We start from the raw sequence: 19,328 nt of genomic DNA on the forward strand, positions 1-19,328 counted from the left end.
CAGGTGGATCTGGTCTGGCTACTATTTGACATCCGTGACAAGCTTTACAAAATTTTTCTTCAGCTTTGTCCATCCCTGGCCACCAAACTTTTTTTCTGAGATGCTGTTTGGTTCCAACAATTCCTAAATGTCCTTCATGAGCTAGTGACAGTGCTTGAGCTCTGAGGTATGCTGGCAATACAATGCGAGTTCCCCGCAAAACTATGTAGCCGATGACACACAGTTCATTTGCAATGGGTGCATATGTTTTGCATTTTTCAAAGTGTCCATTTTCAATAGCTCTTCGCACTTCTGTTAACTCTGAGTCTGTAGCAGAGGCTTCTTTAACCTCTCTTGTTGTGAGTGCTTTTGGAGTAGAATTAACTGCGACAAATCTCACATATTCTTCAGATTCATGCTTGTGTACCTCTTTTGACGTGGTGTCAGAGAGCAGTCTTGACAGTGAATCCGCAATGTTTTGTTTTCCCGCAATGTGCACTACTTTAAAGTCATATGGTTGCAGTCTGAGAACCCATCTTTCTATGCGTGCACAAGGTTTAGATCTCTGGCTGTATATGACCTCTAATGGCTTGTGGTCTGTGATGAGGTCAAACTTCCTGTCATACACATATGGATGTAGTCTCTCACATGCCCATACCAGTGCTAGGGCTTCTCTTTCTGTTTGAGAATATCTTCGCTCACAGTCTGTTAAACTCCGACTCACGTAGCACACTGGTACCTCTTCTGCGTTCTGTATTTGTATTAGCACTGCGCCCAAGCCTACAGGGCTTGCATCTGCTATGACTCTGGTTGGGGCTTCTTTGTCAAAATAGGCTAGGGTACCTGCTCTGGCTACCTCAGTCTTTAGTCTTTCAAATGCTTGCTTTTGTTCTTGCCCAAATGTAAACGTAATCTCCTTTCGAGTTAAGCGTCTAAGTGGTTCAGAGAGTGTAGCAAACTGTGGTATGAACCTGCTACTGAAACCTACCAGTCCAAGAAAGCTTCTCACCTCAGTAGCATTCTTCAGTTCTTGGGCTTCCACCACAGCTCTCACTCTTTCTTCAGTTGGGCCGATGCCTTTCTGCGTCAGCAGTATTCCCATGAACACAAATCTGTCCATGTTGAACTGACACTTCTCTGAGCTTAGTGTCAGGCCACAGTCAGAGAGTCTCTTCATCACAGCATGCAGGCGCTTATCATGGGTTTCCTGGTCTGGTGCATGTATGATTACATCATCTGAAATGTTCTCAACTCCTTCAATGCCAGCTAGTGCATTGGCGATCTCATGCTGATATTGCTCACTAGCTGATGAGACTCCAAATATCAGCCTTTTGTATCGGTATACTCCATTATGCACTGCAAATGTAGTTATCTCTCTTGACTCCGGGGTAAGCTCTAGCTGATGGTATCCCCACTTGAGATCGAGTTTGGTGAAGATTGCAGAGCCGTTTAGTCCTTGCAAGATTTCATCCACAGTGGGTATGGGGTATCTTTCCCTGATTATTGCCTCATTTGCTTTTCTCATGTCTAAGCACATTCTGATATCTTTGTCACATTTCTTTGGGAGTACCACTACAGGATTTACCCAAAGTGTAGGTCCTTCTACACGTTCTATAATGTCCATGTCGATTAGTTCATTGATCTTTTTCTCCACTGCATCCCTCAAATGATAAGGTATGCGCCTCAGTGGCTGTGCTACTGGTTTCACATTTGGATCAATGTACAGGCTGATCTGTTTGGTGTTTAGCTTTCCTACTCCTTTGAACACTTTTGGATACTTTTCTTTAAGAGTGTGCTTTAAATCTGTGACAGCCGCCACATTTTCACCTATTTTCAACACTCCTAACTTTATAGCAGTCTTTTTCCCCAGGAGTGGTTCACCATTACCTCTAATCACAATAAATTCAGCCTCTTCAGCCCTGTCACCAATCTTGATTTCACATCTGAATGCACCTTTAACTGTGAGTGCCTGTGCTGAGGAATATGCATATAAATTCCTCTGCTTTTTGGGTACATATGAGTGACATTTTATCTTTTCAGCTTTTAGCTTTTCCCATATGTTTTCTCCCTTCACATTACTTGTAGCTCCAGAGTCAACGAACATTTTCAACTCTATTCCCCCAACAGAAAAGGTAAGTTTCTCAGGTACATTATCATCATTTACAGTAAATGCATAATCATCTTGTTCAACAGCATTCACATTTTGTTTCTTTTGTCTTTTTGTACGACACATTTTTGAAAAGTGGTCCTTACCATTACACTTGTGACATGTTTGTCCTCGTGCTGGGCATTTGGGATCTTTGCCCATGTGGTCAGTATAACCACACCTGTAACACTGTCTGTCTGTTTTATTATCATCTTTCATTTTTCTTTTTGGTCTGTTGTTATTCTCTTTCTTTGCTGTAAAAATCCGGCTGACCGTGTCCTCTCCTTTCTTTTCCCCGGCGACGCTCATCGCCGCCATCTGCTCCTCCACGCGTTCACAGTGTGAAGCCACCTCCAACGTGCGAGTTAAGGTTAAGCCTGGACCCTCCTCAAGCAGCTTTCTCCGTACATATTCAGAAGTGCATTTACTCAGGATAGCGTCCTGTATCTGGTTATCATTGTCAACTTGAAAGTCACAGTCTTTTGCAGCTCGCCTTAAACGTGTACAAAATTGTTGCACAGTCTCACCTGGTGTTTGGGACAATTTGTGGAAAGTTTGGCGTGCGTATGCTGCATTCACTTGAGGAACAAAATAAGTGTTGAGCGCAGTCACCGCCGCGGTGTAATCTTTCGCCTCTCCCGTCTGCGGTAGAGTGGAGAAGACGTCCTGCACGTCCTGTCCGGCCAAGTGCAGTAGAAGAGCGCGTCTCCGCTGTCTGATCGCGTCTGTAGCATTATCCGTCAAAATAAGACCTTTCCCATCAGCAAACAACTCGAAGGATGTTAACCACCGCGTCCATCTCGGTCCGAGCATAGCTGGATCAGTGTAGCAGGCGAACGGTTGAATACCCGACTTTTCCATGTTAGCCCACAAATTTTCGCTAACACCGTGCCGCCGCTGGGTCTACTTCTCACAAAAACAAATCCACGTTTGTGTCATCCTCGTCGCCATTGTTGTGTGCCCACCTTATTACTAAATTAGGCAGAGCACTCTGAATTAAATCAGGACATAAAGCACGGTCTTTATCTTGCTTTATTGAATACCGTCCGTCTGACAACTAGCCACTTAACGGGGCCTCCTTCGGACAACAACATCCGGTTCAAAAGTCATCACCTTAAGACATAAGCTGTGTCCAAATTCATGGGCTGCATCCTCCTGAGGACCCGGCCTTTGCGGTCTACGTGGGCCGGGTCCTCAGAAGGTCGGGTAGGCCGGAAGTAAACGGCTGTGAAATTGGACGGTCTAGCCTTCTGATTAACGTCACCGCTGTCTCGGTGGAGTTTAATAAACTCGGCCGTCTGCTCCTTGCTATTTAAAATATAACAGGACACTGGCGTAAATTCTCGACCGTCTCATACTTTTTTTAATCAGTTTTCTGTTTGACGTTTATTCAGTGGTGTAAAAACCAAGGAGGAACCCACCCGAGGGATTAATAAAGTTTTATTTTATCTAATCTAATCTAATAACTTTAATCTCAGCCAAACCGATTTACTCACGAACAAATAAAACACTGAAAAAAGCCAAACAATAACATTTTTAGGTTGTCTAAGTGACTTATATATTACGTTTAACCTGAGTAGCGAAAGTCGGCGGTGATCTGAAAATGATGTGCCGTGAGTTGTGCCGTTCTCGGCGGCTTCAATGACCCTCGAGCTCTCGGCTAGCTATCGAGCTGGTGGGTAACAGACGTCTCCGAAAACGTCGAAGCACTTTTGCAAATATGTGATATCTTGATAAACCGAGCAGATATTTCAAGTTTACACACCCACATTCTCGCCTGAAAATATGTTAAAAGTTTATTTTGTGACCCAGAAGGATTAATAACAGTAATTTTAAAACTTAGTAGCGGCCGCCATTGCCGGAAACTGCAGTTTGGCTGGGCCGCGCTATGAATTCTGGGATATGGTGGGCTACGAAGGACACACCTGACCCATCCTTCAAATTCGGGGAAAAGGAGGACGCATTTGTCGGCTGCATTTGGAGGAGTCTACAAATTTGGACAGCCTTCGGCGCGTCGCTGTGACGTAATCGGTCTACAAATGCGTCCTCAGGAGGATGCAGCCCATGAATTTGGACACAGCTATATATCAATACATGACAGAGCTGAGTAAAGTTTGACTTATCTGACTGTTATGTTTTGCTTAATGTGCCTTATAATCCGGTGCACCTTATGGTCTGAAAAATACAGTAAAGTTTAAACCAAAGCAGTGGAGTGGTTTGGTTTAAACTAGATTAAAACCAACAATGGTCTTAAAAAATTATATTGTAGCGGGTCAGGGCTGTTTGGGGTTTGACAGCTATGTTCTGTTGTTCGAGGCGGCAGCGTTATGTTGCCATGGTTACAGGTGACGCTCTCTCTCTGCAACTGTGTGTTTTCTGGGTGAGAGAGCGCCTTTTTCTTGTTGATGTTGTTATGCTACTGCTACGCCGAGCAGTGGAGTTGGCGGCGTTGTGTTCTCTGTTGAATGCTAATAAACGGCTGTGCTCCCTGGCTAACTCTGCGGGAAGCAAGACCAAACGATACCTCTGTTTCCTCCTTGTCTGAGCTCGCCACAATATATTTTAAAACAAAAGAATTAAACACACTAATCGAAAATGGATTTTAGAATTTTTGCATCCAAGTCTGTAATTGGTTGGTTTTGTGGCACACTTATAACGTGTACAGAAAGAGTTAAGCGTGCAGGGAGCAACACTGAGAGCAGGTCCACAGATGTCTATTATGGTCTGTCAGCACACAGATCAGAGATCTGAGCATGAGCCAGTGCCAACAACTGAGCAAGAGGGGCTGTTATTGTGTGTGTGAAATACATTTCTTGCTCGCAGCGATGAATTTTGTTTGCTCAAATTAAACTATTCTTCGCTCAAAAATAATTTTCTCCTCAAAATGCAACATTGGACTTTTTTTAGACGTGCTCAGAATAGAGGCACAAAAATAACGGCACAGTTTATTTGTGTGTTTTTGTCTCCCTCTAGGGGTGAATTAGATTTCCTTTGAAACAGTTCGATCCACTTTCAACTAGACATGTTCTTGGAAAAAAATCTGAAGAAAGCCTTGGTTTAATGCCCAGATAATCAGCTTTATTTTCAAATTAAGAGACAGATTAAGTGGATGATTGAGAATTTCCAATAAGTTGGACTTTTGTGGATAGTGGGAAAAATCAGAGAACAACATGGTAACATGGGGAGAACATGCAAACTCCTCACAAGAAGAGACTGAGGCTGCTAAAGCCACGCACTGTTCAGTCAGCCCTCCGTAAGGATGACCTTTACAACCAGTTGTTTTGTTTCCTCCTCCAGAGTCATTCCAACTCTTCTCTTCACTTATTGCCTGAAATTTGACCTACTCAGTGTGGTAGGTAAAGTACGGCTTTGTGAAACACTGACACGGATGAAATAGTTTGACACTGATCTCCACAGTGACACCTTCTGGACACATTTGCAGAAAGTGAATAATATTATTCTGTGAAACAATGAGGCAATGAGTGTTGCACACTCCTGAACAAGTCAACATATTAATGCACACTATCATTAATTAGCACAGGTTTGGATAAGTCAGCGTACAAATTAAGACAGAAAAATGTTGAGAGTGTTAAAGACAGCCAGCTGTGACTGTGATGAACAGTGTGCTTCAGCAAATGCTCATTTCTCCCAGTATTAACATGCTTAGTAATTCAGTTTGGTGCTCAATAAACCCAGTTTATAACATAAAATATATGAAAAAAGAAAAAGATGTTTGTTATGACAACCACTGTTTTCAGCTGTTTGTGGGCTGAATCCACCAAAAAACTCAAGTCTGGATGTGTTCGAATCACGTCATCAGGTTTGTTCTATGTTTGATTCAGTCTGTGACTCAAGTTTTGGTTACACAAACAAGAGGAGGGAAAATATCATTTGTCAAGAAAAGTGTTGGATGAAGTTGAGGATGAAGTGAACTGATGCTGCAAATAACATTTTCTGTTGAAAGTAGAAAAAGAGAACAAATGTTAGTCAGAACCAAATATTTCTGCCTGTTTTCTTTTTCTATTTTAAAGCAGAGCAGAGCTGATTTCTATTGAGAGATTTAAATTTACAGCCCTGCACTGTGTGCTGCTCTGCATTTTTTTTTAATATATATGACTGTAGTCTTTCAAACAAACCAACATTTATTTTACTTGGATCTCAATATTTAAATGAATGGATTGGCTATATTTTCACAATCCAGGGCAAAAATAACAATCAAAAAGATTTGTTCAGTATTTAAAACACCAGCACAAATGACTGGTTAAAAAAAAATTACCTTAGCAGGTATAAGACACCTGTCAAAACCGCGGTGAAAGGCACCACATCAATTAGCGTAGCCATTGTCACGTGATGTGGCTATTATTAACAGAGCAGTGTTTGGAAACATCTGCACGTCAGAAGCTAGACACAATGCCCAAACGTCAGTACTTTACGGTTTATTAGATTTCCTCTGTTGTTAACAAAACCCTCAAACGATAAAACCAATCCATAAAGAGAGAAAAGATCACTTTAACAAATAAAAATCTGTGACGTTTCAAGAAAAAAAACCCCTTTGTAATCCAGTTATCTGGATAAAAATAAGAGACTTAGTAGTTTACATTATACCAGTACAAAGTAAAACTGTACAGAGATGGGATTTGTCTCTTTAAGTTCACTAAACTGTTGGAAAAGAACAGTGTTGGGCTTGGTACTAAAGAAAAATAATGTATTACATATTACCAGTTACTCTTCTTAAAAGTAATACTTTATGTTACTTAATTACTCACTGCAGAAAGTAAATTGTTACACTTCTCATTACATCACATCACTGTCACTCCAAAAGCTGACACTGTCACATAATTAGCAGTTAACAATAAAAACTTAAAGATTACAGGCCCACACACCCACACAATGTGTGTCGCCCTAATGACGACACACATACAATCTTTCTTTTAGTTTGTATGTATGAACACAAAGTCGACAACAGCAAAAATGAACATCAGCCCAAAGAGACTTCAAAGTAATCTCCACAGGGATGCTACTTTAGAAACTTGTACATGTAGAAACAAAGGCTGCTCATCACTTTGTTACCTGCTGAAGTTCTGGGTCTGGCTGCTGTGTTAGCACGTGTGTTTTTCTTTGTTAACACGTTTCTGTAATGGGATCTCCTTTTAGACATTCATAGTTTCTTCGCCTCAGAGTTCCTCTGTGTTAAACAGTTTTCTGGCTTGTTGACTTTCACCTGTGCGTACACCAAATCCTGCTGTTGTCCTCTGTCCTGCACTGAGTCAGAGGATGCAAACAAAGATGATCAAGGAGAGTGACATCATCCCGAGGATTCCTCCAAGAAGTGACCACAATCGGAAGGAGCCACTATTCTGCTCTTCTGGTAGAAAAACAGGATCAAATGAAACAACACAAGAGTTAAAGAAAACACTTGCCTTAAATTTGATTCATTTTTTGAAAAAGACATAAATCCGTCACATAGAAATATTTTCTGAGCTTAGTTCATTACTTTTGGTAGTTTTCGGAGTTCAAGTGGGTCTCAACCTCCACAGCTGTAGTATTTAAGTCAGAGTTATAGATATACATAGTTATGTTTAATAAGTGAATAACACTCATCATCTTGTTACAGTCCAGTGTTCTGTTGGGTTCTGATACAAGAGCCACTAATAGAAATAATGGCAGACCAAATGATTAAGCAATCTTCTTGCAGAACCTTGTGTGCCTGCAGTCAGTTTGCACAGACTGTGCCTTCAGCTTCCTGTTGACAAACTTCCTCAATGTGTTTAAATGTTTCTGCTTTGAATCTCTGAATCTGGAAAATAAAGTCTGGTATAAAGACATTTCTAAAGCTGTGGGACTCCAGCGAATCACAGTGAGCCATTGTCCACAAATGTTGAAAACATGGAGAAGTGGTGAAACTTCTCAGGAATGTGAAGCTGATTAATATTACCCCAAGAGCGTAGCAATGACTCATCCAAGAAGGTCACAAAAACCCCCAGAAAAACATCCAAAGAACTGCAGGCCTCACTTGCGTTTTTTAAGGTCAGAGTTCATGACTCCACTATAAGAAGGAGACTTGGCAAAGATGGCCTGTAATGCAGAGTTCCAGGATAAAAACCACTGCTGAGCTGAAAGAACATGAAGGCTCATCTCTGCCAGAAAACATCATGTTGATGCTTAAAACATTTGGGAAAAAACTCTGTGGACCGATGAGATGTTTTGGAAGGTGTGTGTCCCATTACATCTGAAGTAAAAGTAAAACAGCATTTCAGAAAAACTGAACTGCAAAAACTCTAGCACCTCTGAGTTTGGGTTTTCTTTGGAATAAGCAAAAGCATCAGGTGTAGACATACAGATTCAGCAGTTCAAACAGATAAAATGAGTTTTGCACAAGTTGTAGGTGAGCAATAGAGAAGAAAAGAAAGAAGGTTGATGCAGGGGCTTCTGCTGCTAAAACTGGGTCTAACAACATGGCAGAGGTGGAGATAAAACCATCATTGCTGACACAGAAGGCATTTTTTCCAGGAGCTAAACAAGAAAGGTCGCTTTGACACAGGGCTAAAGTTTGACAAAGCAGAAGAATCCAGGCTGGAGTTTTTCAGCATATGTTGCACAACTGCATGTATAAAACGTTTGGCACCACTGAAAAATTCAGGGTCCTCCAAAGTAAACTAAATCACTGTAACACCATTTTTAAAATATAAGACATTTTATAACAAAGTCATGTCAAGTCAATTTACTTATAAGAACAATATTGAAAAACCAGAAAAACAATAAGACAAGAAATAAACAAGAAACAAACCTAAAGCATCAAACACTCAGTGAGTAAAGACAGCAGGTAAAAAAGCAGGTTTTTAAAAATGTCAGAGAGTAGAGAGCTGTTGTTGTGATGAGAAGTACTTGCGGCTGGAAGCTTATGAGCTGCAGCCGTGGTAAATAAAATGGCTCAAAACCTCGACCTGTGGACTCGCCGTGTCTCATTCACACCACATTCTTGAAGTCAGCAGATGATAGAACTGATTCACCCAAAGCTGTCCAGAGTTCATAAGAATCTGACCAAAAATAACTCATTAAAATACAGTTTATTTAACATCATCAGTCTGAAATATGACTATAGTTTATTTCAGTACTCTAATCCACTGCACTCAAATCCAAAAAGTGACATCACAGTAGTTGTTAACAACAGACACATTATTGGTTAAATTTCACTTGACAATAAATACCAAAAGACAAAACTCTAAATCACCATTTGAATGTTTAGTGTTCCATCACTCCATACTAACATGAAACAACAAGAACACATTTCATTGAGCTCATCTTCAGACAAAGCATCCACAACAATACCTGGAGGAACAAACAGGCACTAATAAGACCCTTATTATAACATCCAAATCAAAAAGCTTACAGTAGTTTATGCTGTGTCTCACAGTGGGTTTTTTTAAAAAATATTATGCCTTACAGATTTAGGGATATGCTGGTTAGACATGCAGCTCATACATTTAAAGATAAGATACGCATGCAGTCTGATTTACAGAAAAGTAATGGCATTTATTCTTCAATGTGATCAATGTAACTGTGCAGCAGAAACTGAACTGCTGGGTCAAAATTGACCTGTTTTAACATTTGTGGTGTGCTCAAGGCCAGAAGGGCCACTTTATTCAATTCAATTCAATTCAATTTTATTTATATAGCGCCAAATCACAACAAAAGTCGCCTCAAGGCGCTTTATATTGTACAGTAGATAGCACAATAATAAATACAGAGAAAAACCCAACAATCATATGACCCCCTATGAGCAAGCACTTTGGCGACAGTGGGAAGGAAAAACTCCCTTTTAACAGGAAGAAACCTCCGGCAGAACCAGGCTCAGGGAGGGGCGGCCATCTGCTGCGACCGGTTGGGGTGAAAGAAGGAAAACAGGATGAAAGACATGCTGTGGAAGAGAGACAGAGATTAATAACAGATATGATTCGATGCAGAGAGGTCTATTAGCACATAGTGAGTGAGAAAGGTGACTGGAAGGGAAAAACTCAATGCATCATGGGAATCCCCGGCAGCCTACGTCTATTGCAGCATAACTAAGGGAGGATTCAGGGTCACCTGGTCCAGCCCTAACTATATGCTTTAGCAAAAAGGAAAGTTTTAAGCCTAATCTTGAAAGTAGAGATAGTGTCTGTCTCCCAAATCCAAACTGGAAGTTGGTTCCACAGAAGAGGGGCCTGAAAACTGAAGGCTCTGCCTCCCATTCTACTTTTAAATACTCTAGGAACAACAAGTAGGCCTGCAGTGCAAGAGCGAAGTGCTCTAATAGGGTGATATGGTACTACAAGGTCATTAAGATAAGATGGGGCCTGATTATTTAAGACCTTGTATGTGAGGAGCAGGATTTTGAAATCAATTCTGGATTTAACAGGAAGCCAATGAAGGGAAGCCAAAACAGGAGAAATATGCTCTCTCTTTCTAGTCCCTGTCAGTACTCTTGCTGCAGCATTTTGGATTAGCTGAAGGCTTCTCAGCGAGTTTTTAGGACTTCCTGATAATAGTGAATTACAGTAGTCCAGCCTGGAAGTAATAAATGCATGAACTAGTTTTTCAGCATCACTCTGAGACAGGATATTTCTAATTTTAGAGATGTTGCGCAAATGGAAGAAAGCAGTCTTACATATTTGTTTAATATGTGCATTGAAGGACATGTCCTGGTCAAAAATGACTCCAAGGTTTCTCACAGTGTTACTGGAGGCCAAGGTAATGCCATCCAGAGTAAGAATCTGCTTAGATACCATATTTCTAAGATTTTCAGGGCCGAGTACAATAACCTCAGTTTTATCTGAATTAAGAAGCAGAAAGTTAGCGGCCATCCAGGTCTTTATGTCTTTAAGACATTCCTGCAGTTTAACTAATTGGTGTGTGTTACCTGGCTTCATGGATAGATAGAGCTGCGTGTCATCTGCATAGCAGTGAAAATTCATGCTATGTCTTCTAATGATGTTGCCTAGGGGAAGCATGTATAATGTAAATAGAATTGGTCCTAGCACTGAACCCTGTGGAACACCATAATTGACCTTAGTGTCTGAAGAGGACTCTCCATTTACATGTACAAACTGGAGTCTATTAGATAGATATGATACAAACCACTGCAGTGCAGTACCTGTAATACCTACAGCATGTTCTAATCGCTCTAATAGGATATTATGGTCAACAGTATCGAACGCAGCACTGAGGTCTAGCAGGACAAGCACAGAGATGAGTCCACTGTCAGAGGCCATAAGAAGATCATTTGTAACCTTCACTAAAGCTGTTTCTGTGCTGTGATGAGCTCTGAAACCTGACTGAAACGCTTCAAATAAGCCATTCCTCTGCAGATGATCTGTTAGCTGTTTGACAACTACTCTTTCAAGGATTTTTGATATGAAAGGAAGGTTGGAGATTGGCCTATAATTAGCTAAGACAGCTGGGTCTAGAGATGGCTTTTTAAGTAAAGGTTTAACTACAGCCAGCTTGAAGGCCTGTGGTACATAGCCGATTATTAGAGATAGGTTGATCATATTTAAGATCGAAGAATTAATTAATGGCAGGACTTCTTTGAGCAGTTTTGTAGGAATGGGGTCTAAAAGACACGTTGATGGTTTGGAGGAATTAATTATTGAAGTTAACTCAGAAAGATCAATTGGAGAAAAAGAGTCTAACTTAACATCGATGGTACTAAGAGTAGCTGTAGATAATATTACATCTGTGGGATGATTATTGGTAATTTTTTCTCTAATGATAAAAATTTTATTTGTGAAGAAGTTCATGAAGTCATTACTAGTTAACGTTAAAGGGATGGTTGGCTCAGTAGAGCTCTGACTTTTTGTCAGCCTGGCTACAGTGCTGAAGAGAAACCTGGGGTTGTTCTTATTTTCTTCAATCAGTGACGAATAGTAAGATGTTCTGGCTTTGCGGAGGGCTTTCTTATAAAGCAGCAAACTATTTCTCCAGGCTAAATGATGATCCTCTAAATTTGTGACACGCCATTTCCTCTCCAGCTTACGAGTTATCTGCTTTAGGCTACGTGTTTGAGAATTATACCATGGAGTCAGGGACTTTGGATTTGAGGCCTTAGTTTTCACAGGAGCTACAGTATCCAGAGTCGTACGTAGTGAGGAGGTAAAATTATTAACAAGATAATCGACCTCTGTTGGAGTAGCGTTCAGATAGCTGCTCTGCTCTATGTTGGTACAGGGCATTGAAGATGATAACAGTGGGTGGATTATATTCTTAAACTTAGTTACAGCACTTTCAGAAAGACATCTACTTTGATAAAGTCTACTCTCCACTGCTGTGTAATCAATTATTGTAAATGTAAATGTTATCAGGAAATGATCAGACAGCAGAGGGTTTTCAGGAAACACTGTTAAATATTCAGTTTCTATGCCATATGTTAAAACAAGATCTAGGGTGTGGTTAAAGTGGTGGGTGGGTTCTTTTACATTTTGAGAGAAGCCAATTGAGTCTAGTAACAGATTAAATGCGATGTTGAGGCTGTCATTTTTAGCATCTACATGGATGTTAAAATCACCCACAATAATTATTTTATCTGAGCTGAGCACTAAATCAGATAAAAAGTCTGAGAAATCAGAGAGAAACTCTGTGTAAGGCCCAGGTGGACGATAGATGATAACAAGTAAGACTGGTTTCTGAGTTTTACAGCTGGGGTGGACGAGGCTAAGCATCAGGCTTTCAAATGAATTAAAAGTCTGTCTTGGTCTTTCGTTAATTAATAGGCTGGTGTGAAAAATTGCTGCCACACCGCCCCCTCGGCCTGTGCTTCGGGATTTCTGGTAGTTAGAATGACTCGGGGTGTTGATTCATTTAAACTAACATACTCATCCTGCTGCAACCAGGTTTCTGTAAGGCAGAGTAAATCGATTTGTTGATCAATTATTAAGTCATGTACTAACAGAGACTTGGAGGAGAGAGACCTAATATTTAATAATCCACATTTCACTGTTTTACTCTTTGGTTCAGATGTGGATACTGTATTGTTCTTTCTTTGTGATTTTTTATGTTTAAGTTGTTTATTGCTGGTTTTTAGTTTGTTTTTTGTCTTTTGGGAGCTGACACAGTCTCAATGGAGATGGGTTTTTGGGGGGTAGCAGGAGGAGAGAAGCTGCAGAGAGGCGTGTAAGACTGCAACTCTGCTTCCTGGTCCCAACTCTGGATAGTCATATTTTGGGGGGTTTAATGAATTTGTCCATATTTCTAGAAATGAGAGCTGCTCCATCCAAAGTGGGATGGATGCCGTCTCTCCTAACAAGACCAGGTTTCCTCCAGAAGGTTTGCCAATTATCTATGAAGCCCACATCGTTTCTGGGACACCACTCAGACAGCCAGCAATTTAAGGAGAACATGCGGCTAAACATGTCACTCCTGGTCTGATTGGGGAGGGGACCAGAGAAAACTACAGAGTCCGACATTGTTTTTGCAAAGTTACACACCGATTCAATATTGATTTTAGTGACCTCCGATTGGCGTAACCGGGTGTCATTACTGCCGACGTGAATTATGATCTTACTGTATTTACGTTTACCCTTAGCCAGCAGTTTTAAATTTCCTTCAATGTCGCCTGCTCTGGCCCCTGGAAGACAATTGACTATGGTTGCCGGTGTCTCTAGCTTCACATGTCTGAGAACAGAATCACCAATTACCAGAGTTTGACCCCCGGCGGGTGTGTCGCCGAGTGGGGAAAAACGGTTAGACACATGAACAGGTTGGTGGTGTACCTGGGGCTTCAGTTTAAGACTATGCTTCCTCCTCACCGTCACCCAGCCGCCCTCTTTCCCCAGCTGCTTGGGGTCTGCCGGGGAACAGCTAGCGGGGCCTACGCTATCTTCGGCTGCACCAGCTACAGGGGCCTGGCTAGCTACGGGTGAATGAAGGGTGCGAAGCCGAGTCTCCAATTCAGTAATCCTGGCCTCCAGAGCTGCAAATATGCTACATTTATTACAGGTATCATTACTGCTAAAGGAGGCCGAGGAGTAACTAAACATCTGACACAATGAGCAGGAAAGTGCAGGAGGGACAGGTGAAGTAGCCATGGTGCTAACGAGTCGGCTACGAGCTAAGCTAAGCTAGCGAAACAGTAAAGAGACAGTGAGTGAATACTTTGGCTATAAATTAGGTAGTGAGTACACAGAAAGGGTGATTCAGATGAAGCACGTTAAGATTATACTATGAAAAAGGGATGTATCAAAAGATTTAAATTAAATTGCTAAGCAGAAAAGCTACTCAGAAACACCACTGTGTTTGAGCAGGAACAGGAAGTGATACTATACCACAGAGCGAGCGAACACCAAGTGACAGCCATGTCACGTGCTATCTGGATCATATCACTCGGAGGACTATTTGTAGGAGTCAGTGTTTTGTGGACTGGGCAGTGGTATATGCTCATAAATGAGGGCTGACCATCAGACTAAAACAAAATCTGCAAATATTTGAAGTTTACAATTTCTAACTCTTAAGATTTTTTTGTAAATCAATTTATATTTTCATGTGGAGTTTGCCTTCCTTTTAGATGTTGCAGCCCGAGATTAGGGAGACACTATTGTATGAATTGCAATACTGTTTTGTAAGCTTTACAACAGAGCATGAAGCAATATGTGTTGGATTACAGTTCATCAGAAACTTTCTCTGTTCCATGAAACGTTGGGTGTAGTCAAAAAGTAATATTTGATTAGAGGGAGATTCCTAATGAAGTGAGGTGATCTGGAAGTATCTGACTGGCAACCTTAATGAGAGCTGGTCAGATTATCACTTTACAGGTGAACTCTCAACATCATGCTGGTGATGTTTCTGATCCAGTGATGTTTCCAGAAATCTTAGAAAAACTTTATTCCACTAGTGAGACAGATATGAAAGCAGCTAAATGAAGTTTTAAAGGAAAGCAGAAAACCCCCCAAAATGTGCAGGAAGTGGTTTGTTGGGTTTACTTCATTGATCTCTGTATTTCTTTGTTAATGTCTTAACACAGCTGTTCTCACTTTTTCTGACCTCAGCGTAGAGTTCCTCTTGGCCACGAGCTCTCTGTGTTAAGCTGTTTTTTGGCTTGTTGACTTTCACCTGTGCGTACACCGTATCCTGCTGCTGTCCTGTGTCCTGCACTGAGACAGAGGATGCTTCATATCCCAGCACAGAGAAGTTGATCTCTCCATAATGGATGTTTTCTTCCCCTCCTTCTGTTTTACTTGTCGGCTCTTCAACAACCAGCTCTTCACTTGTTTGACTCTATGAAATAAACCAGGAGGTTTTGTGGCTGCATTTCAAGCCATTCTTATTGATATTTTCAGACAATTTAAAGTGAACAGATTGCCCTGATGAAATTAGTAAACATCTGAACAAACTAATTTTTGTATCTTCCTACCTGAGTCTCTTGCTGAGTTTGGTACTTTAACAACCTGAGAGCTGTGCTGTAAAGGTAGACACATCAACTATAGTCACTTATTTGTTAAATATTTTTGTGAGTACAGTTAAGCCTGAAAGGAAAAGGACATTTTTAATATGTAGCTAAAATATCCGTGACAGTAGCTGATCATGATTTCTGTTTTGATGTGAGATACTTACAAAGCAAAGATAATCAAACAGATCAGTAAGATGAACCCAAGGATGCCTCCAAGAAGCAGACTCAGTGGTAAAGAACCACTATTCTGATGTCCTGATAGAAAGATATGAAAAAAATTATGTCCCCGAAAAAGATAAGTTATTTAATTTGCCACATCAGTGGTGTAGTTTACCTTTACCTGCAACAGTCACATGAATCTCTGCTGATGTCTGATTACCCAGATCATTAGTGGCCACACAGTAATAAACTCCTCCATCTGTTACATTGAAGCTGTAAATCTCTCCTTCAGATACTTTCACAGCTCCATCTCTGCTCTTCTTGAACCAGGTGAAGCTGCTGACTGGAGGTTTGGCTCTGCTGGAGCAGGTCAGCTTCACCCAGCTGCCTGCTGACACCAAACCTGATGGACTGATGGATGCTGAGGTGTTTTTAGGAACATCTGGAGAAAAAAAAAAGAAAATAAATAGAGAAAGAAATAAATATCCCATAAATCATGTTGTCCTATAGGATTCAGTTCAGCAACAAACTCTGATTGTCTTACATGAAACACTGAGAGTCTCTTCTGTCTCTGCTGTCTTGGTGTCTTTTCCTTGGTTCACAGGATATCTGGCAGAGCAGCTGATCTTCTTTCCATCATGTGTGTCTGACAGAGTGATGGTCTGCTGGATTTTAGTTGTAAAGCTTCCATCTGTGTTTTCCTCTGTTTTGTTGTCAGAGTCTTGTGTGAGATTCCAGGTGAGTTGAGGAGGGGAGTGTGGACAGGGAGTGAGAGCTGAGCAGGTTATAGTGACAGACTCCTTCTCCTTCAGATTACCCGGGATTGTAATATTGGGCCTCCAAGGAGAATCTGTGGTTTCACATCACAAATGTATTTGTAAATCGATAATAGAGAAATACAGAAAATACAGACAGAGATCGGTGTAGGTGTTTGAAAGTCCTCATACATATTTCTACTGTACAATCGAAAACATAAATGTTTTTTTGTTTGTTTTTTTGTTTTTTGGGGGGGGTTTTGCCGGTCCCGTTTGGCTCTTTTGCCATCAGAATTATTGTCTAAAAGTGAAGAAAAATGCCCAACGGATTTACTTTACCAAATGGACCATCCCAGCCTTGCTGTAATGGTCTATTTGATTCACCTTTTATTGTTTATTTTATTTTATTTTCACTTGCTAAATACGGGACAGACTTGACTGGGGAAAAGAAAGGGGGAGAAGAAGAGGGAAAGAAAACAGTGGGGAAGAAGAACGGTGATAAAGGGCAAAAACAAACCAACAAATAAGCAGACAAAAATACATATATCAATCACCTGGATCACCTGTTGAGAAAGAAAAACAGAAAAAAAGAGCAATATAATAACAACATCATCACTATGATCTATGGGAATATACAGTAAATACTAATATTAAACATTATTGTGCAGCACGTAGGATCGACAGAGCACAGTGTGCTTTGAGGTAGGAGCCAAAAAGGGTGTAGTTTGTGTGTGTGAGCACCCGAACAAGCCACTTCGGGGGTGGGGAAGAAAACATAAATGTAAAATGTATTCAGATTATATTATTTGCAGAAAGTAGCAGACATGTTTGAGCTCTGGAATTAGTGTTGTGATAATACAGGAAATACAGTCAAGACACAGAGTAATGTGGGACTTTTGCTGCATTCAAGGAATATATTTTCCATCCATCCATCCATCCATTCGCTTCCGCTTATCCTTTTCAGGGTCGCGGGGGCGCTGGAGCCTATCCCAGCTGTCATAGGGCGAGAGGCGGGTACGCCCTGGACAGGTCGCCAGTCTGTCGCAGGGCTAACACACAGGGACAGACAACCATTCGTACTCACATTCACTTGCACATTTATACCTAGTGGCATTTGGATTATCCAATTAACCTATCCCCACAAGCTGCATGTCGTTGGACGGTGGAGGAAGCCGGAGTACCCGGAGAGAACCCACGCAAACACAGGGAGAACATGTGAATCCACACAGAAGACCCCGGCTGATGGTGGAATTGAACTCAGGACCTTCTTGCTGTGCGGCAACAGTGCTTTTATTTTATTTTATTTTTTACAATATGTTTATGTCATCTATCCTCTAATATATAAGTTGCATGGCTGTATTATTGTTAACTACTTATTTACTTTTTGCACAGTTTCATGTCTTTTAGAGTTTATTTTTCTCTTTTTGCTTCTTGCAGTTTTGATGGAGTCTTGGTATTTGCACAATACAGACTATAGTCCATATGTCTATGTGTGTTACTTGTGCAGTCAGGTTGTGTTTCATGTGTTTACAAACTTACTAAACAACATTATGCAGAAATGTAACCTTTTTTATTTTTGACTAATCCTTTTATTGTTCACAATAAAGAACACAAAGTCATCTAAATACAAAAAAATAACATAAATATATTTTTGTTATATTTGACATAATTGTTTTTTGCTGGTTAAACAAGGCTGCATTTAACTTTTTATATTTTGACTGATGAAAGAAATGTATCTTACCTTTAATTGTTATTTTAAGAGGATCACAGCAGCTGTTGCTCTGTACGGCCAGTTCATAATTCTGAAGTAGTATGTGTTTGTATAGTTGTGGTTAAATTGAAAACAGAGTGGTGCAGTTTTCTCCTTCAGATTTCCTGTATATTCATTGGATAGGTGTTAATTGTCTCACTGCTGTTGAAGATCTCATTTTTGGAAATTAATAACATTGGACTGATTTTAATCCACACTCCGAGACAGCTCTTCTGCTGTCAAACTTACTGGTCCAGCAGCACTAAGTTACATGGGATTTGTAACATGATCCCTCAGAGCTTCCATCTCTGTTGTGCAGTGATGAGAGGTCTGAATACTCAGGACAAGCAGTCGAAGGCTCTGGAAAAAAAACAGAGTTCATCATTAAAATGTTGAATCTTAATGAAGAAAAAATTCAGAATGAAAAATCTGACATTAACAGCCATGTATCTCTTGATTTTTTCTCCTGTCCTGTCAACATCTTCAATATAAGTTAACTGACTGTAAATGACTGAGACGGCTCACTTGGAATAAAGAGGAGACTCAGTAACATGATGTTCACAGACTGGACTGTCACAAAACTCATCACCTGGAAAATATGAAAAAATACACGAATCGAATGATGAATAAGGAACATGTACATTCTTTTAAAAGTAAGGTGTTATTAAAAATAGAAACACAATATCACAGTCTGATATAAACAAACAAACTGCAAATGTGTTTTCCTACAAATGATCAGACTGCTACAGCAGAGAGACGACAAAGTAAAAGTCAACGTGTGATCAGCAGAAGCAAGTGAGTGAAACACTTCTGTTTAGTGTTGTAAGTCAAGCAAACGACCTGGATTTCCATCATGCACTCCAGTTTTTCAGATGCTGCACTCCTCATCTGTCCGCCCTTAGATGTTCTGATTTTAACTGTGTTGTGATTAATTATAGTTTATCTGAATGTATCAATATCTCAAGTAGACACGCATTAAACCATAGATGGGTGAAGTGACAACACTGATCACTGATCTCACAGTGCAATGTGCTGCTGGGTCCTTGCATCCATGTGTGTTTTACTTTGACATAAATCAATTTTAGATGCTTAAGAGAAAACAATCTTAAGCAAACATCA

General features: G+C 40.5%; 1 protein-coding gene and 1 long non-coding RNA gene across 2 annotated transcripts; both read right to left on the reverse strand.

Annotated features, from left to right (window-relative positions):
- Window positions 1-5,181: 5,181 nt before the first annotated feature.
- On the reverse strand, window positions 5,182-9,762 carry LOC112847935 (uncharacterized). Its single transcript, XR_003221778.1, has 2 exons — window positions 7,196-9,762; window positions 5,182-6,079 (listed from the first exon to the last, which is right to left on the reverse strand). It is a non-coding gene; the product is annotated as an uncharacterized LOC112847935 (long non-coding RNA).
- Window positions 9,763-14,466: 4,704 nt separating this feature from the next.
- On the reverse strand, window positions 14,467-18,387 carry LOC109203497 (B-cell receptor CD22). The gene is made up of 7 exons (XM_019362877.2): window positions 18,370-18,387; window positions 18,201-18,261; window positions 16,249-16,554; window positions 15,886-16,146; window positions 15,710-15,800; window positions 15,510-15,555; window positions 14,467-15,373 (listed from the first exon to the last, which is right to left on the reverse strand). Exons 1-7 carry the CDS (start codon window positions 18,385-18,387, stop codon window positions 15,080-15,082), a joined length of 1,077 nt encoding a protein of 358 aa, XP_019218422.1. The 3' UTR covers window positions 14,467-15,079.
- Between the last annotated feature and the right edge of the window lie 941 nt (window positions 18,388-19,328).

The sequence above is a fragment of the Oreochromis niloticus genome, linkage group LG9 (assembly GCF_001858045.2).
Source record: "Oreochromis niloticus isolate F11D_XX linkage group LG9, O_niloticus_UMD_NMBU, whole genome shotgun sequence".
Lineage (NCBI taxonomy): Eukaryota > Metazoa > Chordata > Actinopteri > Cichliformes > Cichlidae > Oreochromis > Oreochromis niloticus.

Coding starts and splice junctions, on each gene's coding strand:
- LOC109203497 (XM_019362877.2), bottom strand. Junction 15,801..15,885: donor GATTCATGTGACTGTTGCAG/GTAAAGGTAAAC, acceptor TCTTTCTATCAG/GACATCAGAATAGTGGTTCT. Junction 15,556..15,709: donor TGTTTGATTATCTTTGCTTT/GTAAGTATCTCA, acceptor CTACCTTTACAG/CACAGCTCTCAGGTTGTTAA.